General features: G+C 39.5%; 1 protein-coding gene across 2 annotated transcripts in view; it reads right to left on the reverse strand.

Moving 5' to 3' along the window:
* MCU (mitochondrial calcium uniporter) overlaps positions 1-25619 on the reverse strand; it is a 216325-nt gene that overhangs the window by 10424 nt on the left and 180282 nt on the right. For both annotated transcript variants that reach the window (XR_004060001.1, XM_010373070.2), the window contains 4 exons: positions 16076-16246; positions 14535-14639; positions 5932-6092; positions 3538-3741 (listed from right to left, as the gene is read on the reverse strand). Coding sequence is in view for 1 of the 2 variants with exons in the window: in XM_010373070.2 (XP_010371372.1) it covers positions 3538-3741; positions 5932-6092; positions 14535-14639; positions 16076-16246 (641 nt within the window). In the remaining variant the exon portion in view is untranslated. The remainder of the gene's footprint in view (positions 1-3537; positions 3742-5931; positions 6093-14534; positions 14640-16075; positions 16247-25619) is intronic.

A 25619-nucleotide genomic window follows, 5' to 3' on the forward strand; every position in this document is an offset into this window, starting at 1 on the left:
TTAATCCGATATTAGGAGTTTATAGAGTACATACTGTAGAAAGACAAAAGGGCAGGGATGGTAGGATACTAACAAGAGAATGACAACACAGTTTAAATTGGACAGAAAAGGAAGTGATACAGGAGGAAGGTGATAGTAAAAAGTTAAGAGAAAGATGCCAGTAGCTTAAAGGTCTGGATGAGGTCAAAGGAATGAGTGAGTGAATAAAAGGTCTAGAAAGAAAATAAATTATCAGAAATTAACATACTAATTTATATTATAAGTGGGACAGTTCTAGGAAAGAAGGCCCTGAACAGCCATTGAAGTGGTTTGCTGGAGTACAATATAAATGACGGTTATTGGAATTGAGGAGGTAAAGGGTATTAAAGGCTAGGTCACTATTTATCAACACTTTTTTCATTATTGCCCCCCTAAGTAGCCTTTTAAGGCATTTTTTCCTGATTACTCCTACTTCCCAAAGGAGGTTTAATATACTGTTTATCTGTTTATGCATTATAATATGTAAAATGTTTTTACTCCCCAAGAATCAATGCTCACTCCCATGAGGCAACATCATCCCCTTCATTGAAAAGGCATGGGCCAGATGGTGGGACGGCTGGTCCATGTGCACAATGACACAGCTCCCACAGGCAAGTCTTACTGCCCAGCTCCTTTTCTACATAGTAGAAATCAGTGCTCAGATTCTACTGAAATATTAATCAGCAACACTCAATATTCCATTTGATTTTATGCTTTCAAGGAGCTTGCCATCTTAGAAAGATTCTTTGGAACTTAACATATTATTGGCATATATTTAGATTGCTAACAAGTACAGCAACTCACAGTAACAGCAGTTTAGAAGAGTTTAAATGCCACCGAACAGGCATTTGCTTCGGGGTTTCAGATGGATATGTTAGTAAAAATATTTAATGTGAAAACTACATTTTATTTGGTCACTGTTTTCCTATTCATAAGTGAATAGTGACTAAATTGTTTACTACTGCTATTTTGCAACTTGTCACTTGGGGGCAGCAAGACTATTTTGGGAATCAGAGAATGGAGCATTTAACTAGTAGGACAGGTAAGGCATTAAAGATTCTACAGCAGCATGAGAAGGGAGAAAGTGGTAACACTGTATTCAAGTCTAATACAGAAAACATTTACAAAACAGCTTTTTGTAAGCAGTAATTATTTCCCCAATATATTTTTATTTCTATTCTAATTATAATTTTCAAAAGTTACTCCTCATAAATGAACTCAAGGGAAGGCAGTATAATTGAGTAGAAAGTAAGCAGCCTACAGAGTCACACAAATCTGGGTTCAATTCCTTGTCCTACAGTGAACTAGATATAATGTTTGGGCAGATTACTTATCCTCTTGGAGACTCAGTTTCCTCATCTATGGAATGGGGATATATAAATACTTACAGGGTTGAGGTTAAATATATGAATATAGGTACTCATGTTACTAGATGTAAAATGCTTGACACATAATTAGGCTTAGCAAAAGGTACTTAATAGTAATGACCAAGCAAAAGGTATGAGTATCTCACAGTGGAAAGAATGCTTCACCTCTTCAGTAATCAAGGAAGTGCAAACTCCACAAGGAAATACCACCATTTTGTACCCAGTTAATCAGCAAGAGATATATCAAGGGTGATCTTTAGATTTAAGGTATAATTGGAAAAAATTAGTGTTTGGCTGAAAACATGGCTGTTACTTATCTATTTACTTATGACACAGGGTCTTGCACTGTCACTGGAGTACAGGGGCATGATCACAGCTCACTGTAACCTCAAACTCCTGGCCTCAAGTGATCCTCCTGCCTCAGCCTCCCAAGTAGCTAGGACTATAGGCATATGCCACCACACCTGGCTAATTAAAAAAATTGTTTTTTGGTAGAGACAGGGTCTTGCTATGTTGCTCATGCTGGTCTCAAACTCCTAGCTTCAAGTGATCCTCCTGCCTTGGCCTCCCAAAGCACTGTGTCATTTATTTGACATGTTCAGTTCATTTAGTATTTTAGATGTAAGGCACATGTTACACAGTGCCTAAGGGAATGTAGACATAAATCACTGTGTAACATGTGCCTTTTATCTAAAAGACTTAGACTTAAGTCTTTTAGACTTAAAGACTTAAGTTTTAGAAATAAGATCTTAGAAATAAAAACTGAATAAAACCAAATGCTTAGCCTCAAAAGATATTACGGTCTAGGCTGGGCGTGATGGCTCACGCCTATAATCCCAGCACTTTGGGAGGCCGAGGCGGGCAGGTCACGAGGTCAGGAGATCGAGACCATCCTGCTGAACACGGTGAAACCCCGTCTCTACTAAAAATGCAAAAAAATTAGCTGAGCGTGGTGGCAGGCGCCTGTAGTCCCAGCTTCTCGGGAGGCTGAGGCAGGAGAATGGTGTGAACCCAGGAGGCAGCGGAGCTTGCAGTGAGCAGAGATCGCGCCACTGTGCTCCAGCCTGGGTGACAGACTCCGTCTCCAAAAAAAAAAAAAAAGATACTACAGTCTAATACAGAGAAAAAGAGAGCATATAATAATTACAATAAAAGGGAGCACATGGGATGAGTAAAATGAGAGGCACAATATGTTATAGGAATTTAGAAGAGGGAGAGATCCAAGTTAGCTACAAGGAATTGGTCAAAGGCTCATGAAAGATAAACATTTAAGTAAACCTTGAAAGATGACAGGTAGAGATCAACAGGGAGAACTTTCCCAGTTGAAAGAATGATGTGAAGTAAGGAACAAAAGGGTGGAAAACTCAGGTCACTGTGGGGAATACAGAATAGAATTTGGCTTGTTTAGAACATACACAGAGGAGTTGAGAGACATCTGAAAAGGACAGATAGCAACCTGTTATGAATACCCAGGCTAAGGAGTTTGGACTTAAATCAGTAGATAAAGAGAAGCCATTAAAAGTGTGTGTAAATGAGAGAGAAGAGAGAGAGAGCACAAGAGAGCAAGCGCTAAAGATACACACACACACACACACACACACACACCACAGAGAGAGAGAGAGAGAGAGAAAGAAATGTCACAGATGCAAGCCATGCCCAGAGCTGTGATCAGATAAGAATGATGTGACTGTTCAGTTCTGTTCACAGTGACTAGTATGAGCCAGACATGCCACTAGGTGCTAAAAAAGTCTGAGCAAGCAATTGTAGGACATAAAACAGTTTACTTTCTTCTCTATTAGACACATTCGGAAGGCCAAGAAAGGTTAAACAATATTCTTGTGCTGTCATTTTCCCAAACACAAATAGGTTGTGACCACTGATCTAACAACAGAAAGAAAATGCATATGTCCAACAGCAGCCATATTAAATATGAGACGCAACTGTCATCCATGTCTTTTATCTACCTCTCTATCTACAGCATTTGCTTGGAATATTGCCTAATACACAAGTGGCACACGTGTGTGTGTGTGCGTGTAAAGGATGAGTACTTAAAGAAAACTGGCCTTAGAAAATGAGAAAAAAGAGAAAACTCTTTTGACAATTAAAACTTTATTACTATCTCATAAAAAGTTACTTGAAGAGGAATTCTTACCTGGCGTGTCATTACAAAATATGCATACATTGCCATGGCACTTCCATAAGTGATGAAGTATGTTACTGGCTCCATGATGTCCCAGGAATATTCCCACCAGGTAAGCCGGGCCAAAATGCCAAACTGTGTGGCCATGTAGGCAAGGCCACCCCATAGCACCAAAGTGGTCCTCTTCTCAGCTTTTCTGCTAATCTCAATTCGTACCTATTGGGCACACATAATCGTAAGGCATTTTGACATAAAACCAATTTAAAAAGGTTTAAACTGTTCTATGTTCACTAAAGAAACAGGGCTCATAATCAAGACACAAGTCTCAGTACTAGTAAATATAGCTTGTCTTCCTAAATAGTATCTGCAGTTTTCACTGAATAAAATATCTTAGGCCAGGTGCAGTGGCTCACATCTGTAATCCCAGCATTTTGGTAGGTCAAGGTGGGCGGCCTGCTTGAGCCCAGGAGTTCAAGATGAGCCTGGGCAATCTTGTAGAGATGGCGAAATTCCATCTCTACAAAAAATACAAAAATCAGCAGGGCATGGTGGCACATCCCTGTAGTCCCAGCTATCGGGAGGCTGAGGTGGGTGAATCGCTTGAGCCCAGGAACTGGAGGATGCAGTGAGTCAAGATCATACCACTGCACTACAGCCTGGGTGACAGAATGAAACCGCCTTGAAAAATATATATATACATATAAGTATAACTACTATTCAGGGCATTTGTATTTTATGTTTCACCCTAGAAGTGGGTGAAAATACGGGCATGAATAACTCAGTTTCAACAGGTCTTCATCCAATCACAAGATTATCCTCTCTGAAAGAGGGAAATGCACACATAGCTATATTCTTTCACTGTTGCATACACGATTTAATCTATTCTCAGTTTTAACTCCAGTGATATACTAGGGGCAGAACACGGACTCTGGATTTAAAGCAGCTCAATTCAGAGCCTTGATCTGCAAATCACCATTAACTTCATTAAAGAGTTGTTCCGAAGACTAAATAAGAAAATATAGGTAAAATACTAGCACAATTCATGAAACATAGTAAATATTCTATAAACGATGAAAATTATTTTTCAGGAATCAGAAAATGCAAACTACTAAGAGTATTTGTTCCCCTCCTTTCTCCTTACAATCTGATTTCTTAAAATTGAAATACCATAGAAAAAATAAAGGTAACATATATTCATTGTAAACATTCAGAAACGTGTAAAGAAAAATCAGTCATAACCCGACTACTGTACTAGCATTTTGGAATGTATTCCTTCTGATTTCTTTCTCTGTGTATGTATATATATAAATGCGTATAGGTATATATATAACACATGTAAAAACTGGATCATAGTATGCACACTATTTTATAATTTGGTTTCTATGGCAAATTAAATCTATATAGTCCCTTTAATAGTTGCATAATAGTCTATATACAGTTGTCCCTAGGTATCTGTGGTGAATTGGTTCCAGGATACCCCCCAAACCAAGATATCAAAATACATAAATGTTAAAGTCCCTTATATAAAATGGGATGGTATCTGCATATAACCTATACATATATTCCCATATGCTTTAAATCATCTCTAGTTACTTATAATACAATGTAAATGCTATGTAGTTATTGTATTGATTTTTTAAATTTGTATTTTTTTTTGTTGTTGTTGTTTTGTTTGTTTTTGAGACAGAGTCTTGCTCTGTTGTCCAGGCTGGAGTGCAGTAGTGCAGTTTTGGCTCCCTGCAACCTCCGCCTCCTGGGTTCAAGTGATTCTCGTGCCTCAGCCTCCTGAGTAGCTGGGACTATAGGCACATGATGCCACGACGCCGGGCTAATTTTTATATTTTTAGTAAGACGGGGTTTTGCCATGTTGGGCAGGCTGGTCTCAAACTCCTGACCTCAGGTGATCGGCCTGCCTTGGCCTCCCAAAGCGTTGGGATTACAGGTGTGAGCCACCACGCCCAGCCTTGTTCTGCTTTATTGTCCCCCCACCCCCCACCAAATATCTTCTATACGAGGTTGGTTAAATCTGCGAATGTAGAACCTACAGATAACAGAGGGCCAACTATAATATTCCTTCTTAACTTGGCTAAAATCATTATCCACTATACTCAAGAGCCTTTCCTGATCAGCAATTATTCTGATCTTAATTTTAAAGGTGGTAAATCTGGTTAAGGGCGGTACATTCAGAACTGAAAGCTCTTAAGTCCATTATCAAGGCTCCAAATGATTCCTTTTTAAGCCCTTTCTTAGCTGTGACTTAAGCTTTTTTATGGTTCAGTCCCATAAACTAAAGAACTAATTTGATTGACATGACTCAACTGCATAAAACTTACAAGAAAAAACAGAAACATACATACTCTGGAAAAAATACAGGTAAGGTGAAAAACCTGAGATTTGAAGTTTTACCTTTTCCAGGGGAGCCAGCTGCTCTTTGAGATCCTCTAGTCTTTCAATAAGCTCCCTTTCCTTGTTTAACTGGTGCTGCTCAATGCACAGTGTGGTGTATAGCTGCTGGACCAACGTCTTTACATCATTCAGCGTTGCTGCATTTTCATGACTTAAGAGGTCTGAAACAAAGGAGTTACATTTTTTAAAAAATGTATGCCTTAAATGATTACTATTCCTAGGACTATCAGATGAGGCAGATACCATTATAGGTATCTCACCTTCAGTGTTAAACTGAAGGAAAGTAATAGTTCTCTTTTCAAAAAAGTTTTTTTTTTTTTGGAGACAATGTCTTACTCTATCACCCAGGCTGGAATGCAGTGGTGTGATCTTGGCTCACTGCAGCCCCTATCTCCAGGGCTCAAGTAACCCTCTGAGGTTAGCTTCCGGAATAGCTGGGACTACAGGTGTGCACCAGCCACAAGCCTGGCTAATTTTTGTATTTTTTGTACAGACAAGTTTTCACCATGTTGCCCAGGCTGGTCTTGAACTCCCGGGCTCAAGCGATTTGCCTGCCTTGGTCTCCCAAAGTGCTGGTATAACAGGCGTAAGCCATCACGCCCAGCCAATAGTTTTTGTTAAAACAAAAAAGTTGTCCACAAATGTAAAAAGCTAATTCATGGCCGGGTCCGGTGGCTCACGCCTGTAATCCCAGCACTTTGGGAGGCCGAGGCGGGCAAATGATCACGAGGTCAGGGAATCAAGACCATCTTGGTCAACATGGTGAAACCCCGTCTCTACTAAAAAAAAAAAACAAAAAATCAGCTGGGCATGGTGGTGAGCGCCTGTAGACTCAGCTACTTAGGAGGCTGAGGCAGGGGAATGCGTGAACCCGGCGGGCGGAGCGTGCAGTAAGCCGAGATTGCGCCACTGCACTCCAGCCTAGGAGACAGAGCAAGACTCCGCCTCAAAAAAAAAAAAAAAAAAAAAGTAAATTCATATTTGGGTAACTAAAAAAATTTGAAACAAATACCTACCATTATATTCTTGGAAGTCTAAATGCTACAAATGAGGGTATGATTAACATTAAGAAAAATAATACAAATAATGATCTTCATTAGATAAAGACAAAATTAAAGCAAATGTTAAAAACTAGTAGAGAGGTTTAGAATCAATCTATTATGCTTATCAAAATGGTGACTATAATTTATCTGTAGTCCTGCCATTTTAATTGATTTTTTTCCCCTTAGTAAGTCCTAAGGGAAAAATATATAGTATTTCAAATTTGCAAATACAAAGGCATAAATAAAAATGCCATCATCCTAATAATCTTTTTTTTTTTTTTTTGAGACGGAGTCTCGCTCTGTCACCCAGGCTGGAGTGTAGTTGCGCAATCTCGCTCACTGCAAGCTCTGCCTTCCAGGTTCACGCCATTCTCCTGCCTCACTCTCCCGAGTAGTAGCTGGGACTACAGGCGTCTGCCACCATGCCGGGCTAATTTTTTGTATTTTTTGGTAGAGACGGGGTTTCACCGTGTTAGCCAGGATGGTCTCTATCTCCTGACCTCATGATCCACCCACCTCAACCCCCCAAAATGCTGGGATTACAGGCGTGAGCCACCGTCCTGGCCCATTCTAATAATATTAACCCTCATTCTTCTTCTCCCTAGTATACCAACTTTTATTCATTCCTGTTGAGGAAAGACAGAGAATAGCTGTAGGGGCCTCAGTATCATGGTCTAAAGGGTATGAAGTTATGAGAACGACTGAAAGGGTGAAAGATTAAATTATTTCATTCAATATCCTCTACTATGAGTAGCATGTATTTCTAGAAATCTAAAAATTATGTTTTCAGAATCAAATAAAAACTCTGCTGATTAAAGCTGTCCATTTTTTTTTAAAGCACATTTTTTTTTTTAGATTCTTATTAGCTTTCAATGTTAGGTACAACATAAGGGTAGCACTCTTCTAAACAAAACAAGCCACAGTCAGAATTAACCATGTATTTCAAACATTCTTTAAGGATGTGCTTTAGTACAGTTATTATAGAAGTTCAATCAATGAAAAAATTCAAAAGAAGGTAACAAATTGGATTAGAGAAGAGCTGATGTAGTAAAATGGGATATAGCACCTAGCTGGGTATCTTGTATGCCTCAGTAAATATGTGCTGAATTAATGGGAGCATAAAAGGAAGAGCACTTTGAGTTCCAGAAGTCATCTATGTCAACAGTGTCTTCCTCGTACCAAAGCTGCTGCTCACATTTGCATATAGCCTAAACTGTCCAAAGTTACCAGAAGAAGAAACTGCACTCTAGGAGGCTGAAGTAACTTGTCCAGAATGGCACAGTAAGGGGAGAGTCCAGGTCTCCTGATTTCTAGGCCTGTAGCTACATTACAGTGCTTCTACTATACCAATATTAAATTTCTTCTGCAAGTTCAGTCCCCTTTCATGAACTATTTTATTAGATAAAGCAGATCTGTTCCATCTTCTCCATGTATATATAAAACTCCAGTGTTGGCTGGGCACGACCTGTAATCCCACCAGCACTTTGGGAGGCCAAGGTGGGCGAATCACGAGGTCAGGAGTTCGAGACCAGTATGGCCAACATGATGAAATTCTATCTCTACTAAAAATACAAAAATTAGCCAGGTGTGGTGGCGCACGCCCGTAATCCCAGCTACTGGGGAGGCTGAGGCAGGAGACTCATTTGAACCCAGGAGGCGGAGGTGGCAGTGAGTCGAGATTGTGCCACTACACTCCAGCCTCAAAACAAAAACAAAAAACAAACAAAAAAACACAAAAAAACCCTAGTATTATTCTTCTTAAACATCCTGAACCTAGTGCCTTCTATTTCTTTCCTTCATTTAGCCCTTTCACTAAAGTGTTGCAACACAGGGCAAAGGAACATGCTTATCCAATGAATGGCATCCCTCTTAAATACAGAATTTCAAACCACTCTCTTACTGTAGTCAGCTGAAAAAGAGTGGTGGTACCTTGGATGCCAGCAATACCTTCCTCAACCAGGGACAGAAAGACACAAGGTAGAAACAAAATTTGAGCCTATTTTGCATTTTATCAAAAGGAGAAAAAAAGATTTTCTTTACTATGTTTAAAAACCAGGGAAAGGCCAGGCGCAGTTGCTCATGCCTGTAATCCCAGCACTTTGGGAGGCCAAGGAGGGCGGATCACGAGGTCAGGAGATCGAGACCATCCTGGCTAACATGGTGAAACCCCGTCTCTACTAAAAATACAAAAAAATTAGCTGGGCATGGTGGTGGGCACCTGTAGTCCCAGCTACTTGGGAAGCTGAGGCAGGAGAATGGCATGAACCTGGGAGGCAGAGCTTGCAGTGAGCCGAGATTGCACTACTGCACTCTAGCCTGGGCAACACAGCGAGACTCCATCTCAAAAAAAGAAAAGAAAAGAAAAAAAACAGGGAAAACACAGCCTGGGCAACATAGGGAAACCTCATCTCTACAAAAAATAAAAAATTTGCCAGGCATGGTGGCATGTGCCTGTAGTCCTAGCTACTTGGGATGCTGAGGTGGGAGGATCTGCTTGAGCCTGGGAGGTCACGGCTGCAATGAGCTGTGATCACGCCACTGCACTCCAGCCTGGGTGACAGAGTGAGACCCTGTCTCAAAAAAATAATTAAATTTAAGATCAAGGAAAACAAAGTGTTTATGGATTTAAAATCATATTGAGTTTCTGTGAGAGATGGTATCTGATGGCATAATCTCACTAGAGAATAACGGAACTAAGAGAGCTATGATGTGTGCATTTAAACATTAAAAAGGTCTTTTGAAATTCTACACCAATGCTGCTATTGAGTTACTAAAGTTCACACTTCAATTTACGATTATTTCCATGAATTACAGATTTTTGACCCTTGCAAGCTTCATACCCTAATTTACTTCTAGAAATGCAAGGTAGATAGATATTCCACAGTTCCTGGATACAGATAAAGCAATGGGTTGTTTTAGGCTGCCAAATCACCAGGGAATCAAATACAATCCCATGTTTTTTCAATTTCTACCTTTTCTTATTCAATTTGAGAAAAGCTTTATTTAAAAAACTAAACGTTCATTTCTGTTTAAAAAATACAGTTATTATAGAAATGGTTAGTATTTATTGATTAAAATACCTTTAGTTTTTGACAACATAATATATGGAAACTCACATCTTAACTTTCCTGATTGTTATACTTTATATAGGAATATATTAGTGAACTTTCAGAATGTTACCAACAGAAAATCTAAACAGATGAACTCTCTAGGTAATTCACACAAAAACACACCTCAGTAAAACAGGACCTGTACTACTGTTATTTTAAAGAGAACTTCTAGCCCGAGAATCAGGGCTAGAAGAAAAACACATTAGCATAGCTGACATATGGCTAACTGTCCCTGGTCTACATGTTTAATTATTCTAAGTTCATAAAATCTGATTCGATAATGCCTTACTACAGTTGACTCTTGAACAATGTGGTTGGGGGATGAGGTTGGGGCACCACCCCCCTACAACTTTTGAAACCTCAAAAACTTAACTACTAATAGCCTACCTGGACCAGAAGCCTTACCAATAACAAAATTAACAAATGTTTTGTATATGTATTATATACTATATTCTTACAGTAAAGTAAGCTAGAGAAAACATTAAAATCATAAAGAAGGGAAAATAAATTTATAGTGCTGTACTGTATTTATTTACATTGTAAGTTTACATTGTCTGTTTGCAAGATAAATCATCTGTCTAAAATGATGGGCAACCGTAGCTGCAGACCTCAGTCTATGGTACATATCAAGCAATCCAAGTTTTTCTTGCAATGTCATCACTTTTCTCTGCTTCTTGGGAGCACTTCCAGCATCACTGGTAGCACTTCATATGGGTCCCATGGTGTTATTCAAGGTGGACTAAACACACAAAAAAATTCAAGAACTGCAAGAGATCAATTTTTACTGCAATAAACAATTTACTGGAGAAATGAACTACCCATGAGGAGATAATTAGCATCACATAGCATTTTAAGCTGACATTAAAAACACTTGAGTTTACAGCAACAGCAACAAGAGGCGGCTATGAAATTACTAGAGTAGTATACTATGTACTAGAGTCAATTTTATGCAGACATTATTAAATACTGCATCTTTACATTTCTCTTAACTGCAAATGGCATCATGCACGGTCTGTGTGTGCATACATTTTGATAATTTTTAACTTTTTATAACAGATATGTATATATTTTATGGTAGTAAATGATAAAAAATAGGAAGGGCGTGGTGGTTCAGGCCTGTAATTCCAGGGAGGCCTGGGATTACTTTGGGAGGCCAAGGTGGGTGGATCACCTGAGGTCAGGAGTTTGAGGTCACCTGGCCAACATGGTGAAACGTGTGTGCCTATAATCCCAGTTACAGGAAGGCTGAGGGAGGAGAATCATTTGAACCCAGGAGGCAGAGGCTGCAGTGAGCTGAGATTGCACCGCTGCACTCCAGCCTGGGGGACAGAGAGAGACTCCGTCTCAAAAACAAAATAAAATAAAATAAGATAGACTTGTAACTACATATATTTCATGCATTCATGACATACTTAACTTTTCTTAATTTTTTGGATATTACCAGGTTATGTGGTTCGTTTGCAAGTTTTTTCAAACCTGTTTTGTTCAACAGTCAACTGTATGTAAAGAATATCTTTCCATTCTTACTATTTAAGGATACTTTTCTATACTTTCTCCCAGCTAGCTCCCTCTCATCTAGCTTAAAGAAAGTGAATATGGCCTCTGCACAATCAAAATGCTACCCAGCAAATACATTTAATTCACTCAATATAGAAGGAATCAATGGGGAATATGAAATCACAGTGCCTTCCCTCAGAGCATCAAAGAAAAGGACGAAGCAAAATTCAGAGAAGATATTTATCATTTTTGGTTGGTCAGGGGTCAGAGAAGGAAAGAGTATGATCATTAAAGGCTTACTGGAGAGTCAATACTGACAATTTTGACTTGAGAAAACGGGAGTTAGGAAGAAAGGCATCTTAGGCAGAAGAAAGTGAGCAAACAGTGAGATGGAAAACAATGGGGCATAGTTCAGGAAACCATAAAGGAATACACAGTGGAGAAAAAGTAGGCAACATGTAGGAGGGAAAGAAAACATTTTAAAAGGTAAATGTGGACCAGATTATAGAGGAATTTAATAACAGGGTTTCATTCAGAACTTTTCTATGTTAGACCCAATTCTTTCTCTTTTTTTTTGTTTAAAGATGTGTTGCCCAGGCTGGTTGCCACTGTGTTGCCCAGGCTGGTCCCAAACTCCTGGTCTTAAGCAATCCTCCTGCCTCGGCTTCCTAAAGTGCTGGGATTACAGGTGTGAGCCACCTTACCAGGCCTAAACCCAATTCCTAAAAGCAGGATTGAAAAGAAGGAATGTCCTACAGCAGTGGTCCCCCACCCCTGGGGTGCGAACCAGTACTGGTCAGTGGCCTGTTAGGAACCGGGCTACACAGGAGGCGGCCAGCGAGTAAGCATTACTGCCTGAGCTCCACCTCCTGTCAGATCAGCAGCAGCATTAGATCTCATAGGAGCACAAACCCTATTGTAAATTGTGCATGTGAGGGATCTAGGTTGTGTGCTGCTTATGAGAATCTAACTGATGCCTGAGGATCTGACATGGAACAGTTTCATTGTAAAACCACTGCCTCTGCCCCTGCCACCACTGTCAGTGGAAAAATTATCTTTTTTTTTTTTGAGACGGAGTCTCGCTCTGTCGCCTAGGCTGGAGTGCAGTGGCCGGATCTCGGCTCATTGTAAGCTCCGCCTCCCGGGTTTACGCCATTCTCCTGCCTCAGCCTCCCAAGTATCTGGGACTACAGGCGCCCGCCACCTCGCCCGGCTAGTTTTTTTGTATTTTTTAGTAGAGACGGGGTTTCACTGTGTTAGCCAGGATGGTCCCGATCTCCTGACCTCGTGATCCGCCCGTCTCGGCCTCCCAAAGTGCTGGGATTACAGGCTTGAGCCACCGCGCCCGGCCGAAATAATTATCTTTAACAAAATTGGTCCCTGGTACCAAAAAGGTTGGGAACTGCTGTCCTATGGCGCTGGTGGAAGGAGTAGTGGAAGGGGCATTAACAACAGCAGTGAGTAACAATGAATATCAAGGGCAAATAGATAAACGGGACCAAAAAAGACACAACTCAAAACGCTATTTTAGAGAGCTACTTAGCATTGTACTGTGCAGAGCCATAGTAGAGGCCAGGATGAAAAGAAATATTAGCAATACTGACTCTGTCTTTATTTAAAATTTTATTCATCATGCATTTTTTGCATTAACTCTGGTTTTTTAAAACAGTACATTAAAATACCATTTATCTTGCTGGGTGTGGTGACTTATGCCTATAATCTCAGCACTTTGGGAGGCTGAGGCAGGTGGATAACTTGAGGTCAGGAGTTCAAGACCATTCTGGCCAACATGGCAAAACCCCATCTCTACTAAAAACAAAAATTAGCCTGGCGGCTGGGCACAGTGGCTCATGCCTGTAATCACAGCACTGTGGGAGGCCAAGGCAGATAGATCACCTGAGGTCAGGAGTTCAAGACCAGCCTGACAAATACGGTGAAACCCGTATCTAGCTTGAACTTGGGAAGTGGAGGTTGCAGTAAGCCAGTATCACGCCATTGCACTCCAGCCTGGGCGACAGAGCGAGACTCTTAAAAACAAAACAAAAATAAAACAACAATTCTTTATCTTGATTACTGAGTTGTTTGGTACCCTCTTAAAATTTGTGTCTGAGGCAAGCACCTTTCCTTTTCCCATAAAAGCATATACAGGCTGTGAACAGTGGTTCATGCCTGTAATCCCAACACTCTGGGAGGCCAGAGAGGGAGGAGTGCTTGAGCCCAGAAGTTCAAGACCAGCCTAAGCAACATAGTGAGACCTCATCTCTACAAAAATAAAAAAAATTATCCAGGCATGGTGGCACATGCCTGTAGTCCAAGCTACTCCAGCTGCTTGGGAGGATGAGGTAGGAGGATAATTTGAGGTCGAGGCTGCAGTGAGCTGTGATTATGCCACTGTACTTCATCCTGGGTGACAGAGTGAGACCTTGTCTCAAAACAAACAAACAAAAAACAAAACAAACAAAAAAATAAACAAAAAACATGCCTCATGTCAGAAGTTCCTAAGAACTATTATTATTGTACAACAATTAACTTTCAGACTGCTGACCTTGAGCCATAAAAAAAACTCAATATTTATTACAATGCTTAAGAGAACAGAGAAGCCTACAGCTTATTTTAAAAAGATATCCCCTGTAATGTTATTAAAGTAGTACGACTTTTGGCCTTTATGAAGGGAAGGAGCTTCAGTTATGTAGGACATTCATTTATGTGAAACAGAGTGACAATGTCAGATAATAAAGCATTCTGGCATCTAGGCAGAATCTAAGTGATTTTAGCCAAGGCAGAATCTAAGTGATTTTAGTCAATGTACTAGTCAAGTGCCAAGTACTCAATGAGCTCTTTCAGTGTTCTTTGAATATTGTCTGTTTCTCAAGGTTACCCAAGGAAAAAAAATAAAGTTCTTTCCAAAAGCCCTTCCCACATTTCTGTGACCTTACCAAGGTTACTATTTTACCTCTTTTTGGTGGTCGTACGTGATATGTTAAGTCATTAATGACCAGCTTAAAGTCATCAAGGAGGAGGAGGTCTATTCCTGTTGAAGCAGCAACGCGAACACCATCTGTGAAAATTTCAAATGAAACTTGTCATAGGTCCATAATTATTCAAGAATGGTCAGGAAAATTCAACCTTCAAAATAGTTTTTAAAAATTACCTCCTCCTTTTAAAATTTCAGTTAACTTTTTACCTCATTTCCCAGTTCTATGCAAAGTTTAGGTTGCCTAAAGCTCTGTTTTTAGGACTCGAGTTTGTGAAGATTTAACAACAGCTTCTCCTGTGAACTATATGAGCAAGTGAAATAATTAATGGTCATAGTTCTATAGGTATACATTGGAAATCTAGGGTCACTGGGAGAGCTGTATGGACTTAACATTGTCCATAATGGAAGCTGGTTGAGTCAAAAAAAAAAAAAAAAAACCCAATATTTTCTGACATATGGTACTTTTCAGTACAGTCACTGAGTAGTTGCCAGTAATTCAGTAGAGACAGATGCTGGGGTTAACAAAGTATTACACATCCACCACGCTGGTCTACTAATTATATTGCCAGATGAGTAGAACTGTGGTAACTGTTAACTGGTGAATCCAGGTGAAGGGTAAATGGGCATTTATTGTACTAATCTTTCAAGTTTTCTGTAGGTTTAAAAATTTTTAAAGTAAAAATGGGGAAAAAAACAATGGGAAAAAAACTTAAAAATGGGAAAAAAATTAAAAAACTTAAAAAATAAATAAATGAAATACATAAAATGGTAATTTTTAGTGCCTTATTTTATATTCTTTTCAAATCATATACTTCTTTTTTTTTTTTTTTTTTTTTTTTTTTTTGTTGAGACGGAGTCTCGCTCTGTCGCCCAGGCTGGAGTGCAGTGGCCAGATCTCAGCTCACTGCAAGCTCCGCCTCCCGGGTTTACGCCATTCTCCTGCCTCAGCCTCCCGAGTAGCTGGGACTACAGGCGCCCGCCACCTCGCCCGGCTAGTTTTTTGTATTTTTAGTAGAGACGGGGTTTCACCGTGTTAGCCAGGATGGTCTCGATCTCCTGACCTCGTGATCCGCCCGTCTCGGCCTCCCAAAGTGCTGGGATTACAGGCTTGAGCCACCGCGCCCGGCCACTTCTTTATTTTGGCAAACTTTTCTTTCCAGACATGAGGGTTTAATTACTGGAAGTATTTATTCTACACCTAAAGTAATGATAAAAAGTCTCAATAATATAAAATGTGATTGACTGTTCATCCTTGCTCATGGCATTATATGTGAGCTGCTTTTGAATGAGATTCCCTGTGCATACACATTTGCTAAAATCGATCAATTATACTCTGAGTACTACTGGGAGAGAAATCACTTTCTCTCCTGGTAAGTGCTAAGCAAAAGAAAAAAGTTTTCTAAAGTTAACAGTGTAGGGTTCTTTTGTAGCTACGTGTATGGTATATGTATGTGTCTAGAAATTGGTGTGGGGTGAAATGAGGGGTAGATGGTAATTAATAACGATGGTGACTATACCTGGTGAATAGACAGCAACTCTGTCAATTCCCCGATCCTCTTCTTGCAGTTGTCGTAAAAATACACCAACGGAGTCAGAGATAGGCTTGAGTGTGAACTGACAGCGTTCACGCCGGGATGGTAGTCTCACAGATATCACAGGTAACCCATTTTGATAAACCACTGTAACATCTGAATGAAAAAGACCCAAAAACATATGATAATTGGATTTCAATGTAAGTTAAAGTCACATGATTACTATTCTTGCATGGGGGTCTATCATTAGCATGATTTAAAATGTTTTCAAAGAAGGTTTAAGAACATGCCCTTTAGCTTTAGTTGAAGGTTACTCTGGAAACTGGCTTATAAAAGATCAAATGGATCACACAGCTCATTTTACAGATATGAAAAAACAGGCAAGGAACTGTCTTCTGAGTGGGTCAAGGAGAGGCTTTCCCAAGGATATCAGGTGAAGCTCTTGATATTGGTGAATACAAACCCTGGATCCATTTAACAAGATTTTATTAAGCAGTCAGAGATTGCTGGGCCAGACTTCATAGCCTATAGGACGTGGCTCTTGGGATCCAGAGCTTTCAAGAAGTACCCTAATAAGTGAGACTCTTACTCCAAAACAGTCCATTCATGTATATATAGTACAAGCTCATAAGTGAGAAACAAAAGTGAAATCCTAAGCCCCTCAACTGACTGAATGGACCCCCTCTTGGCCAAAGGGACACCCAGGGTAAACCTTTAAAGCTAAGTTCTCAGCCATGACAGGATGGGAGGTCAGACACAACTCATTATATCCCCTCCTTGCTAGCCACCATTAGGCACTCTTTCGTAAGGGCTTAAGAGAAACTAGCCCTTTCAAAAGACTCCACCATTGATATTAACCAATTAACTGCCCAACACTGCCCCTCTTTTTTGCCTGATAAGAGGCCACCGACCGTGGAGTGGTTCTGGCCAGTCTACGGAGAATGCACAGTGAGGGTTTTCACACCCTCTGCTTCATCTTTTGACATCAGAGAGCTGAAAACTCCACCCTCAGATCATGCTGATGCAGCCATTTTTTGTACACGGGACCCATGAAGGGGCATGAAGCTCAGTTGTGCATACACACGTTTCTCCTTTTATAAATATGCATGGCCTCTCCTATAATGTACTGAGTATGTATATTTGGCCACCCTGCTCAGCATGCATTCCTGTTCTTTTTGCCTATTCCTCAAAGTGTCTGTTTTTGGCTTCTGAATAGAGGCTACACTTCCCAGACTGTCAGAACGGCCACCCTGCAGGCTGCAACCTTTATGAGAAATATACGTCTCCTTTCCAAATTCATGAACCTTGTCATTCTTCAGTTAGCATACTATCAAAAACAATTCATGTTCTCTTGAATGTCTTCATGAGCCTGGCTACACAGAACCAAAACTCTGTTGTTTAAGGTTTTATAACAAAATGTTATGAAGGGAAAGTTTATTATGAGTTATAAAATTGAAGGGATTTTCTACAAAAGTATAGCATAGCATGCCTATTTCCTTATTTTTTCCCTCAGTATTCTTGATTTGTAGGGCCCTAGTAAAACAAACTTCAGAATAACTCTCTTTCGCAATAATTTTCAAATACATTTTTTAAAAATGCATTTTTAAAATCAAAATGTTTTACATAAGCAACTAAGCATTTAAAGATGATATTAGCACTGAGGAAAGAAAACAGACTTTGGAGTCAAACCTGGGACTGAATCTTGGCTCTGTAATTTTGGGCATATTATGTAACTTCTCTGAGTCTCACTTTTTTCATATATAAAATGGGCTTTGGCCAGGCATGGTGGCTCACGCCTGTAATCCCAGCGCTTTGGGAGGCCGAGGTGGACAGATCATGAGGTAAAGAGATTGAGACCATCTTGGCCAACATGGTGAAACCCTGTCTCTACTAAAAATAAAAAAATTAGCTGAGCATGGTGGTGCATATCTGTAGTCCCAGCTACCAGGGAGGCTGAGGCAGGAGAATCACTTCCACCTGGGAGGAGGACGTTGCAGTGAGCCGAGAGCAAGCCACTGCACTCCAGCCTGGGTGACAGAGCGAGACTCCATCTCAAAAAAAAAAAAAAAAAAAAAAGGTTTAATCCCTAACTCATAGAGCTGTTGTGAGAAATGAGTGAAATACATAAATAATTTAAAACACTTAGCACACTACATGATACATAAATGATAATGTTTCCTTACTAGCTCCTTTGAAGAATCAAAAGTTGGCCAGATGTAGCGGCACGTGTCTGTAGTCCCAGCTATTCGGGAGGCTGAGGCAGGAGGACTGCTTAAGCCCAGGAGTTTGAGTCTACAGTGAGCTATGATTGTGCCACTGCACTCCAGCCTGAGCAACTGAGTGGGACCCCATGTCTAAATTTTTTTTTTTTTTTTTGAGACAGGGTCTTGCTATATCACCCAGGCTGGAGTGCAGTGGCAGGATCACAGCTCACTGCAGACTCGAGCTCCCAAGCTCAAGCGATTCTCCTGCCTCAACCTCCCAAGTTGGTGGGACTACAGGCACGCACCACCATGCCATGCTATATATATATATTTTTTTTGGAGAGACAGGGTTTCACCATGTTGCCCAGGCTAGTCTTGAACTCCTGAGCTTGAGCAGCGACCCGCCTTGGCCACCCAAAGTGCTGGGACTAAAGGCGTGAGCCACTATGCCTGGCTTCTAAAAACAATTTTTAAAAATAAAATGAGTCAAAAATTACATTCTATTATGATTCTAAGGATTTATATCCCTACTAATCAAACAGTTTATAGGAAATGTGTGAGATTAATGTTTTGGAAATCCAAAATGCATCAAGTTTTCCATAGTTGTAGTTGTAGACATCTACATCTTATTTCCTTGTCTATTCTAGTAATTCATAAGGCCTACATTATACACAAAATCTTCACACTAAAATCTTTCATGATTTGAATTTTCAAGAAATAACCCTAATTGAGACATAGTTTATAAATAACACATTCTTATTTAAAATGGAAATCTGATGAGTTTTGACGTAAGAATCAAAATAAAGAACATTTTTGATTCCCCCAAATTCTCTGATCCCCATCCCAGTTAATCCCTAGGTAACCATTGATCTGATTTTTGTCACCACAGATTAAATTTTTATAGAGTTATATATACATAAAATCACACTATGGACCCTTTTGTATTTGGCTTCTTTCTCTTGGCATGATTATGAGATTCACCTATGTTGTTGTTAGTAGTTCATCAATTAGCTAGTTCATTAGTAGTCATTCATTTGTATTCCTGAGAAGGTGTCATTGCATAGACAAACCACAACTTGTTTATCCTGTTGATGAACATCTGGGTTGTTTCCAGGTTTTGGCTACTATGAATAAAGCTTTTATGGTTATTTGCATACAAGCCTTTGCATGACATGTTTTCATAGTGTACCTTTCCCTATCCTTTTACCTTATCCATGTTTTATTTAAAGTGAGTTTCCTGCAGAAAGCTTATAGTTGGGTCTTGCTATTTTATCCAATCTAACAATCTCTGTCTTTTAATTAAAGTGTACATATTATTTGTATTTAATGTAATTATAAGTATGGCTGAGTATACGTCTACCATCTTACTACTTATTTTCTATTTGACCCTACTGTTCTTTCTTCTATTTTTCCTCTTTTCTTGCCATTTTTTAGATTTACTTTTAATCTCTTTAAAAATGATTGTTTCATTTAATCACTATTTATGATAATTTAATCTCTATTTTTTTTCTCATTTTTATTTTTTAGAGACAGGGTCTTAATCTGTCTCCCAGCCTGGAGTGCAGTGGCGTGATCACAACTCACAGCAGCCTTGATCTCCTGGGCTCAAGTGATCCTCCTACCTCAGCTTCCTGAGTGGCTAGGACTAAAGTCACATGTAACTATGCCTGGATAATTTTTGGGGCGGGGGCAGGGTAGAGACAGGGTCTCGTTATGTTGCCCAGGCTGACCCTGAAGTCCTGGACTCAAGCAATTCTCACATCTCAGCATCTCAAAGTGCTGGGATTACAGGATTGAGCCACAACGCCCAAGCTAATCTCTGCTGTTGACTTATTAAATACACTTTATTTTATTTATTTATTTATTTTGAGATAGGGTCTTGCTCTGTTGCCCAGGCTGGAGTGCAGTGGTGTGATCTCGGCTCAATGCAACCTCCACCTCCTGGGTTCAAGCCATTCTCCTGCTTCTACCTCCCGGGTAGCTGGGACTACAGGTACCCATCACCACACCCAGCTAATTTTTCTTTAGTAGAGACAGGGTTTCACTATGTTGGCCAGGGGCCCTAATTTTATTTTTTTAAAGCATTACTCTAGAGCAGGTATTGCTAAACTTTTTTCTGTAAAGGCTGAGGTATTAAATATTTTAGACTCTGTGGGTCGAAAGATCTCTGTTACAACTATAAACTCTGTTACAACTATAAACTCTGTTACTGTGGTGCAAAAGCAGCCACAGGCAATATATAAACAAATAGGCATGGCTGTGTTCCAATAAACTTTATTTATAATAAGCAATGGGCTGGCTTTGGCCTGTAGGTCAGGGGATCGCCAACCCCCAGGAGACAGACTGGTACCATTGAAAAACTGTCTTGCACGAAACTGGTCCCTGCTGCCAAAAACGTTGAGGAGCACTGCTGAAGGTCATAGTTTGCTGAATTCTGTTCTATGTTATACATCTTTACCATATCACAATCAGTCTTCAAATAATATAGCATCACTTTAGGTACAGTTTTAGAGAACCTTACAACAATATACTTCCATTTCCCCTGCTTATATTCTTCGTGGTATTGTTCTCACACATTTTTCTACATATATTATAAACCACACATTATTTTTGTGTGGTTTACCTTTTGATTATCTTTTAAAGAGATTTTGTTTTGCACAGTATATATTAAGAGTTTGTGTATATTCTTATCTTTGCTCCTCTATGTCTTTTTTCCTCTGTCTGCCTTTTTAAAACTTTTACTTTTTAATAAAGACACGGTCTCATTCTGTTGCCCAGGCTGGAGTTCAGTGGTACCATCATGGCTCACTCAGTCTCAACTACTGGGCTCACTGGATACTCTTGCCTCAGCCTCCAAAGTAGCTGGGACTACAGGCATGTGCCACCATGCCCAGCTAATTTTTATTTTTATTTTCTTTTTGAGACAGAGTCTCACTCTGTCACCCAGGCTGGAGTGCAGTGGTGTGATCTTGGCTCACTGTACTTTCACCTCCCAGGTTCAAGCGATTCTCCTGCCTCAGCCTCCCCAATAGTTGGGATGACAGGCACACACCACCACACCCAGCAAATTTTTGTATTTTTAGTAAAGACAGGGTTTCACTGTGTTGGCCAGGCTGGTCTCGAACTTCTGACCTCAGGGGATCCACCCGCCTCAGCCTCCCAAAGTGCTGGGCCAGCTAATTTTTTTAATTTTAATTTTTAATTTTTATTTTTGTAGAGAAAGGGTCTCACTATGTTGCCCAGGCTGGCCTCAAGGGATCCTCCTGCCTCGGCTTCCCAAAATGCTGGGCTCACAGGTATAAGCCACCATGCCCAGCTCTCTGCCTGCTTTTTAACATTTTCCTTTTATCATTGGTTTTCAACAATTTGACTGTGATGTGCTTTGCTTTTCTCTGTGAATGGTTGGGAGTTGTTAGATTTTTTAGAACTGGCTTTCCTCAAATTTGGAAAACTTTTGACCTTTATTCAACTATTATTTTTTTCTGTCTCCTATCCTTCTGGGATTCCAATTACACTTATGTTAGGCCATGTGATACTGTCTCACAGGTCACTGAGGTTTTCTTCATACATTTCAGGGGCTTTTTTTCCCCCCCCTCTCAGTTTCATTTTGGATAGTTTTAATCGCAATATACTTCAACATCATGGATTTTTTTCTTCTGCGGTGTCTAATTTTCTGGTAATTCCATCTATATGGTGTTTTCATTTCAGGCATATTTTTCACCTCTAGAAGTTCTATTTCTTTTTATATCTTCCATTTCTTTTCACATTATACTTATGCTTTTCCTTTTCTCTATGAGCATAAGGATCATATTTATAATAGCTATTTTAACATTCTTGGCTGTTTACTCCATTATCTCTGACATTTCCAGGTCTGTTCATTGACTGAATTTTTGGAAGGTTTATTTTTTGCTTCTTCATATGCCTAGTAATTTTTGATTGGTGGTTAGACATTTTTAATTTTACATTGTTGAGTGCTGGATCTTGTATAGTTAAATTACTTGCATGTTAGTTTGGCACTTTCAAGACTTCAAAAACTTCTTTTAGGAGAGATCTAGAGAATCCTTTATTCTAGGACCAATTTGTCCCTACTTCTAAGATATGGTTCTTATGAGAATGTCTACCAAATGTTCAAGTGTTCAAGTGTATCTCTCTACTGTGGCTAGAGGGAAGCAAAATTATTCATTTTATGTTACTGGCAATAGCTATTTTCTAGGAAGTTCTAGCGTGGTCTTGTGGTTTAGAATTCAGCCAAAGTCTCACAGGATGCCTTTGCAGATTTCTAAGACTTCTCTTTTTCTTCATAGCTCCTTCCTCTGCAAATCTCTGTCTCATAAATTCTAGCTGCCTTGGGATTTACAAATTCTGATCTCTGTTTCTTCATCTTAACTAGATGGCCAAGCTCTGTTTCCCTTCTCTGTGATGCAGTTTAGAGGCTGCCTCAGGCTGTAAACTGAACCAATGCAGGGTTTAACTCATTTGTTCCTCTTATCTCAGGCATCACAGTCCTGTGTGCCTATCGTCCAGTGTCTGAAAACAGTTGTTTCAGATATTTTGTCTGGTGTTCTAGTTGTTTATAGCAGGATAGTAATTCTCACAGCAGTTAATACTTCATGGATGTATGATTTGAATTTTTACATAAAAACTAAAGGCAAAATCAGAAATCCCTATTGCCTTTTTCTGTCCAAAGGAATAGTCTGTTTCCTAAGGAAGAAGAGGTCAAAATAGTAATTTGAATTGAATATATAGCATGTACTATCTAAAGTTTGCAATACCTAAAGATATTTTAAAAATGTGTCATATTCCTTCTTGTTCTAAAAGAATCCTTAGCAATTAATCTACTGTTTCCTGAAGTCAGAACCACTAACATGAGAATATTTCTATCTTTTCTATAGGCAGTAATGATGATGAAGTCATTAAGATTAGTGATTAAATTATCCAATTATCCCCTTTCTATATATGTGAAAAAGAGTAACCACAGATCAAGAAATAGAGAGAGTTGAATTTAAAAAAGAGATAGAATCTGTGAGTCTGAAATATATCTGGAAGATCTTGAAAGTATCTTTACAAAAATTATAAAAGTGAGAAAATTATGACAGTGAAAGAGACCTAATCTAACCAACCCCATATTTCCTTTAACCTCCAAACTGCCTTTGGTCATTCCTGGGCTTGGGCCTAGCTAGCTTTAGGAGAAAGTTAGTTTTTAGTTTAAATAATAGGCCTTCCCCAAAATAAACTGCCTTCACAAAACTAACGAAAGAGCACCAGGTTAGGAAGATGGGAGGAGGCTGAATTCTGCTAAGATGTAAGTGTAAGGGATTACCAGCCATTATTCCAAAGGTCACAGATGTGCAACTTCTCCACACCCACTCTTGCAGATAACATCACTGTTGTAGAACCTAAGACTGGCCTTTTGAGATGCCCTTTCAGGCTCCTGTGGCCCCCACCCAGAAAAGGACTCAGCACATGAGGATCATTTTCCACACCCCTGTGACTGCATCCATAACCAATCAGCAGCACTCATTCCCTTAGCCCCCTGCCCACCAAACTATCCTTGAAAAACCCTGGCCTCCAATTTGGGGAGACTAATTTGAGTAATAAAACTCCAGTCTCCTATTCAGCCAGCTCTGTGTGCATTAAACTCTTTCTCTATTGCAATTCTCATGTCTTGACAAATTGGCTCTATCTAGGTAGTGGGCACAGAGAAGCTGTTGGGCAGTTACAAATACACTAAAACATCAGTTTCACAGGTAAATGCTTAGGGGTTACTGTTTTAAAATAACTGAGTCAAAGTGAACGGAGAATATGAAGGTCTTTCATACCCAGTTTAACTTCTTCCTTTAAAGAGCATGATGCTTTTTTCAAGGGAATGAAATAAGAAAGCTTTTGAGAAACTCTACAAGGAATAGAGCATTTCAGAGCTGACAAGCCTTTACTATACTGCTTTTGAAATCCCAAGGCCTGCTCTTCTTTCCTACACTGTGGATTGTAATGTCAACATTAGATTTCTTAGTTTGCAACTCAGGAATAACAATTGCCAAGGTTCCTCAAGTTTCACAATATAAACAATAAACAGCTGATTGTAGCTAAGTCACAATGGGTATTCACAAGCTAATGACAGTTGTCAGTTACTATTATCTAGAGACAAAATATTCTTTTAAAGTATACATTGCATCAAGTGGCTGTTTGGTTGGATTTTTTTTCTTTTGTTTTGATTTCCATGTAAATAAAATAAGAAATAACATAAGTATGTTCCAGAGCAGTGTGCTTCAAAAAAAGCCTAGAAATTATGGAGCGTTCAACATGAATACTTAGAGTTAGAACATGATAACAGATTTAGGCATAAAAACAGAAAGCTGTGGAATTGTGCCGACTAAGAAGAGTAGTGCAGGAACTACAAACAATTGCATTTGAAGTAGGAACACATTTTTAAAAAATGCCTTTGAGGCATCAGGAGTTGAAAAACAGTCATAAAATACAAATGCTTATTATTTTGTAAAATATTTTTAAAATGCTTGTAAAAATATATAGTATGAAGTTTGGCTGGTGTTCAAAATAATGAGTAAAATCTCCACTAAAATATATCACCTGTATATATTTTGAGGGCTTATTATGAAAGGGAACTGGTACAGTAAGGAAGCCCATGTTGGGCTTTTTCTGCAAAGCTACTTGGAGTAGAACTATATATGATGGATGATTTCAGGGGCTTATGATCTCAACGTTGTCAATTTCCTCCCCATTTTCTGTAATATTCTGCATCATAAATGTGAGATATAATCACAGAATTTCAGTGTTAGAAGGCCAGAGAGATCATACAAACTAACATCTTTCTTTTGCAGCTAAGAATAATAGAGTCTAGTAATGTTAGATAATATTCCTGGGCCAGGCACAGTGGCTCATGCCTGTAATCCTAGCACTGTGGGAGGCCAAGGCGGGTGGATCACCTGAGGTCAGGAGTTCGAGACCTGTCTGGCCAACACGGTGAAACTCCATCTCTACCAAAAATACAAAAAATTAGCTGGGTGTAGTGGCAGACACCTGTAATCCTAGCTACTCAGGCACCTGAGGCAGGAGAATCACTTGAACCCGGGAGGGGGAGGTTACAGTGAGCTGAGATTGTGCCACTGTACTCCAGCCTGGGCAACAAGAGCGAAATTCTGTCTTAAAAAAAAAAAAAAAAGAAAAAGATAATATTCCTAAGATCACATAGTTCAATTCAATAGCAATAGTTCATTTGACTAAGAAATCCTCTTCTAGGTCACACATAACATTAGGTAGCAGCATCTAATGATGTTAACGACTCCCTCACTTTGTAAAAGTTTCCCCAT

Source organism: Rhinopithecus roxellana, chromosome 11 (genome assembly GCF_007565055.1).
Source record: "Rhinopithecus roxellana isolate Shanxi Qingling chromosome 11, ASM756505v1, whole genome shotgun sequence".
Lineage (NCBI taxonomy): Eukaryota > Metazoa > Chordata > Mammalia > Primates > Cercopithecidae > Rhinopithecus > Rhinopithecus roxellana.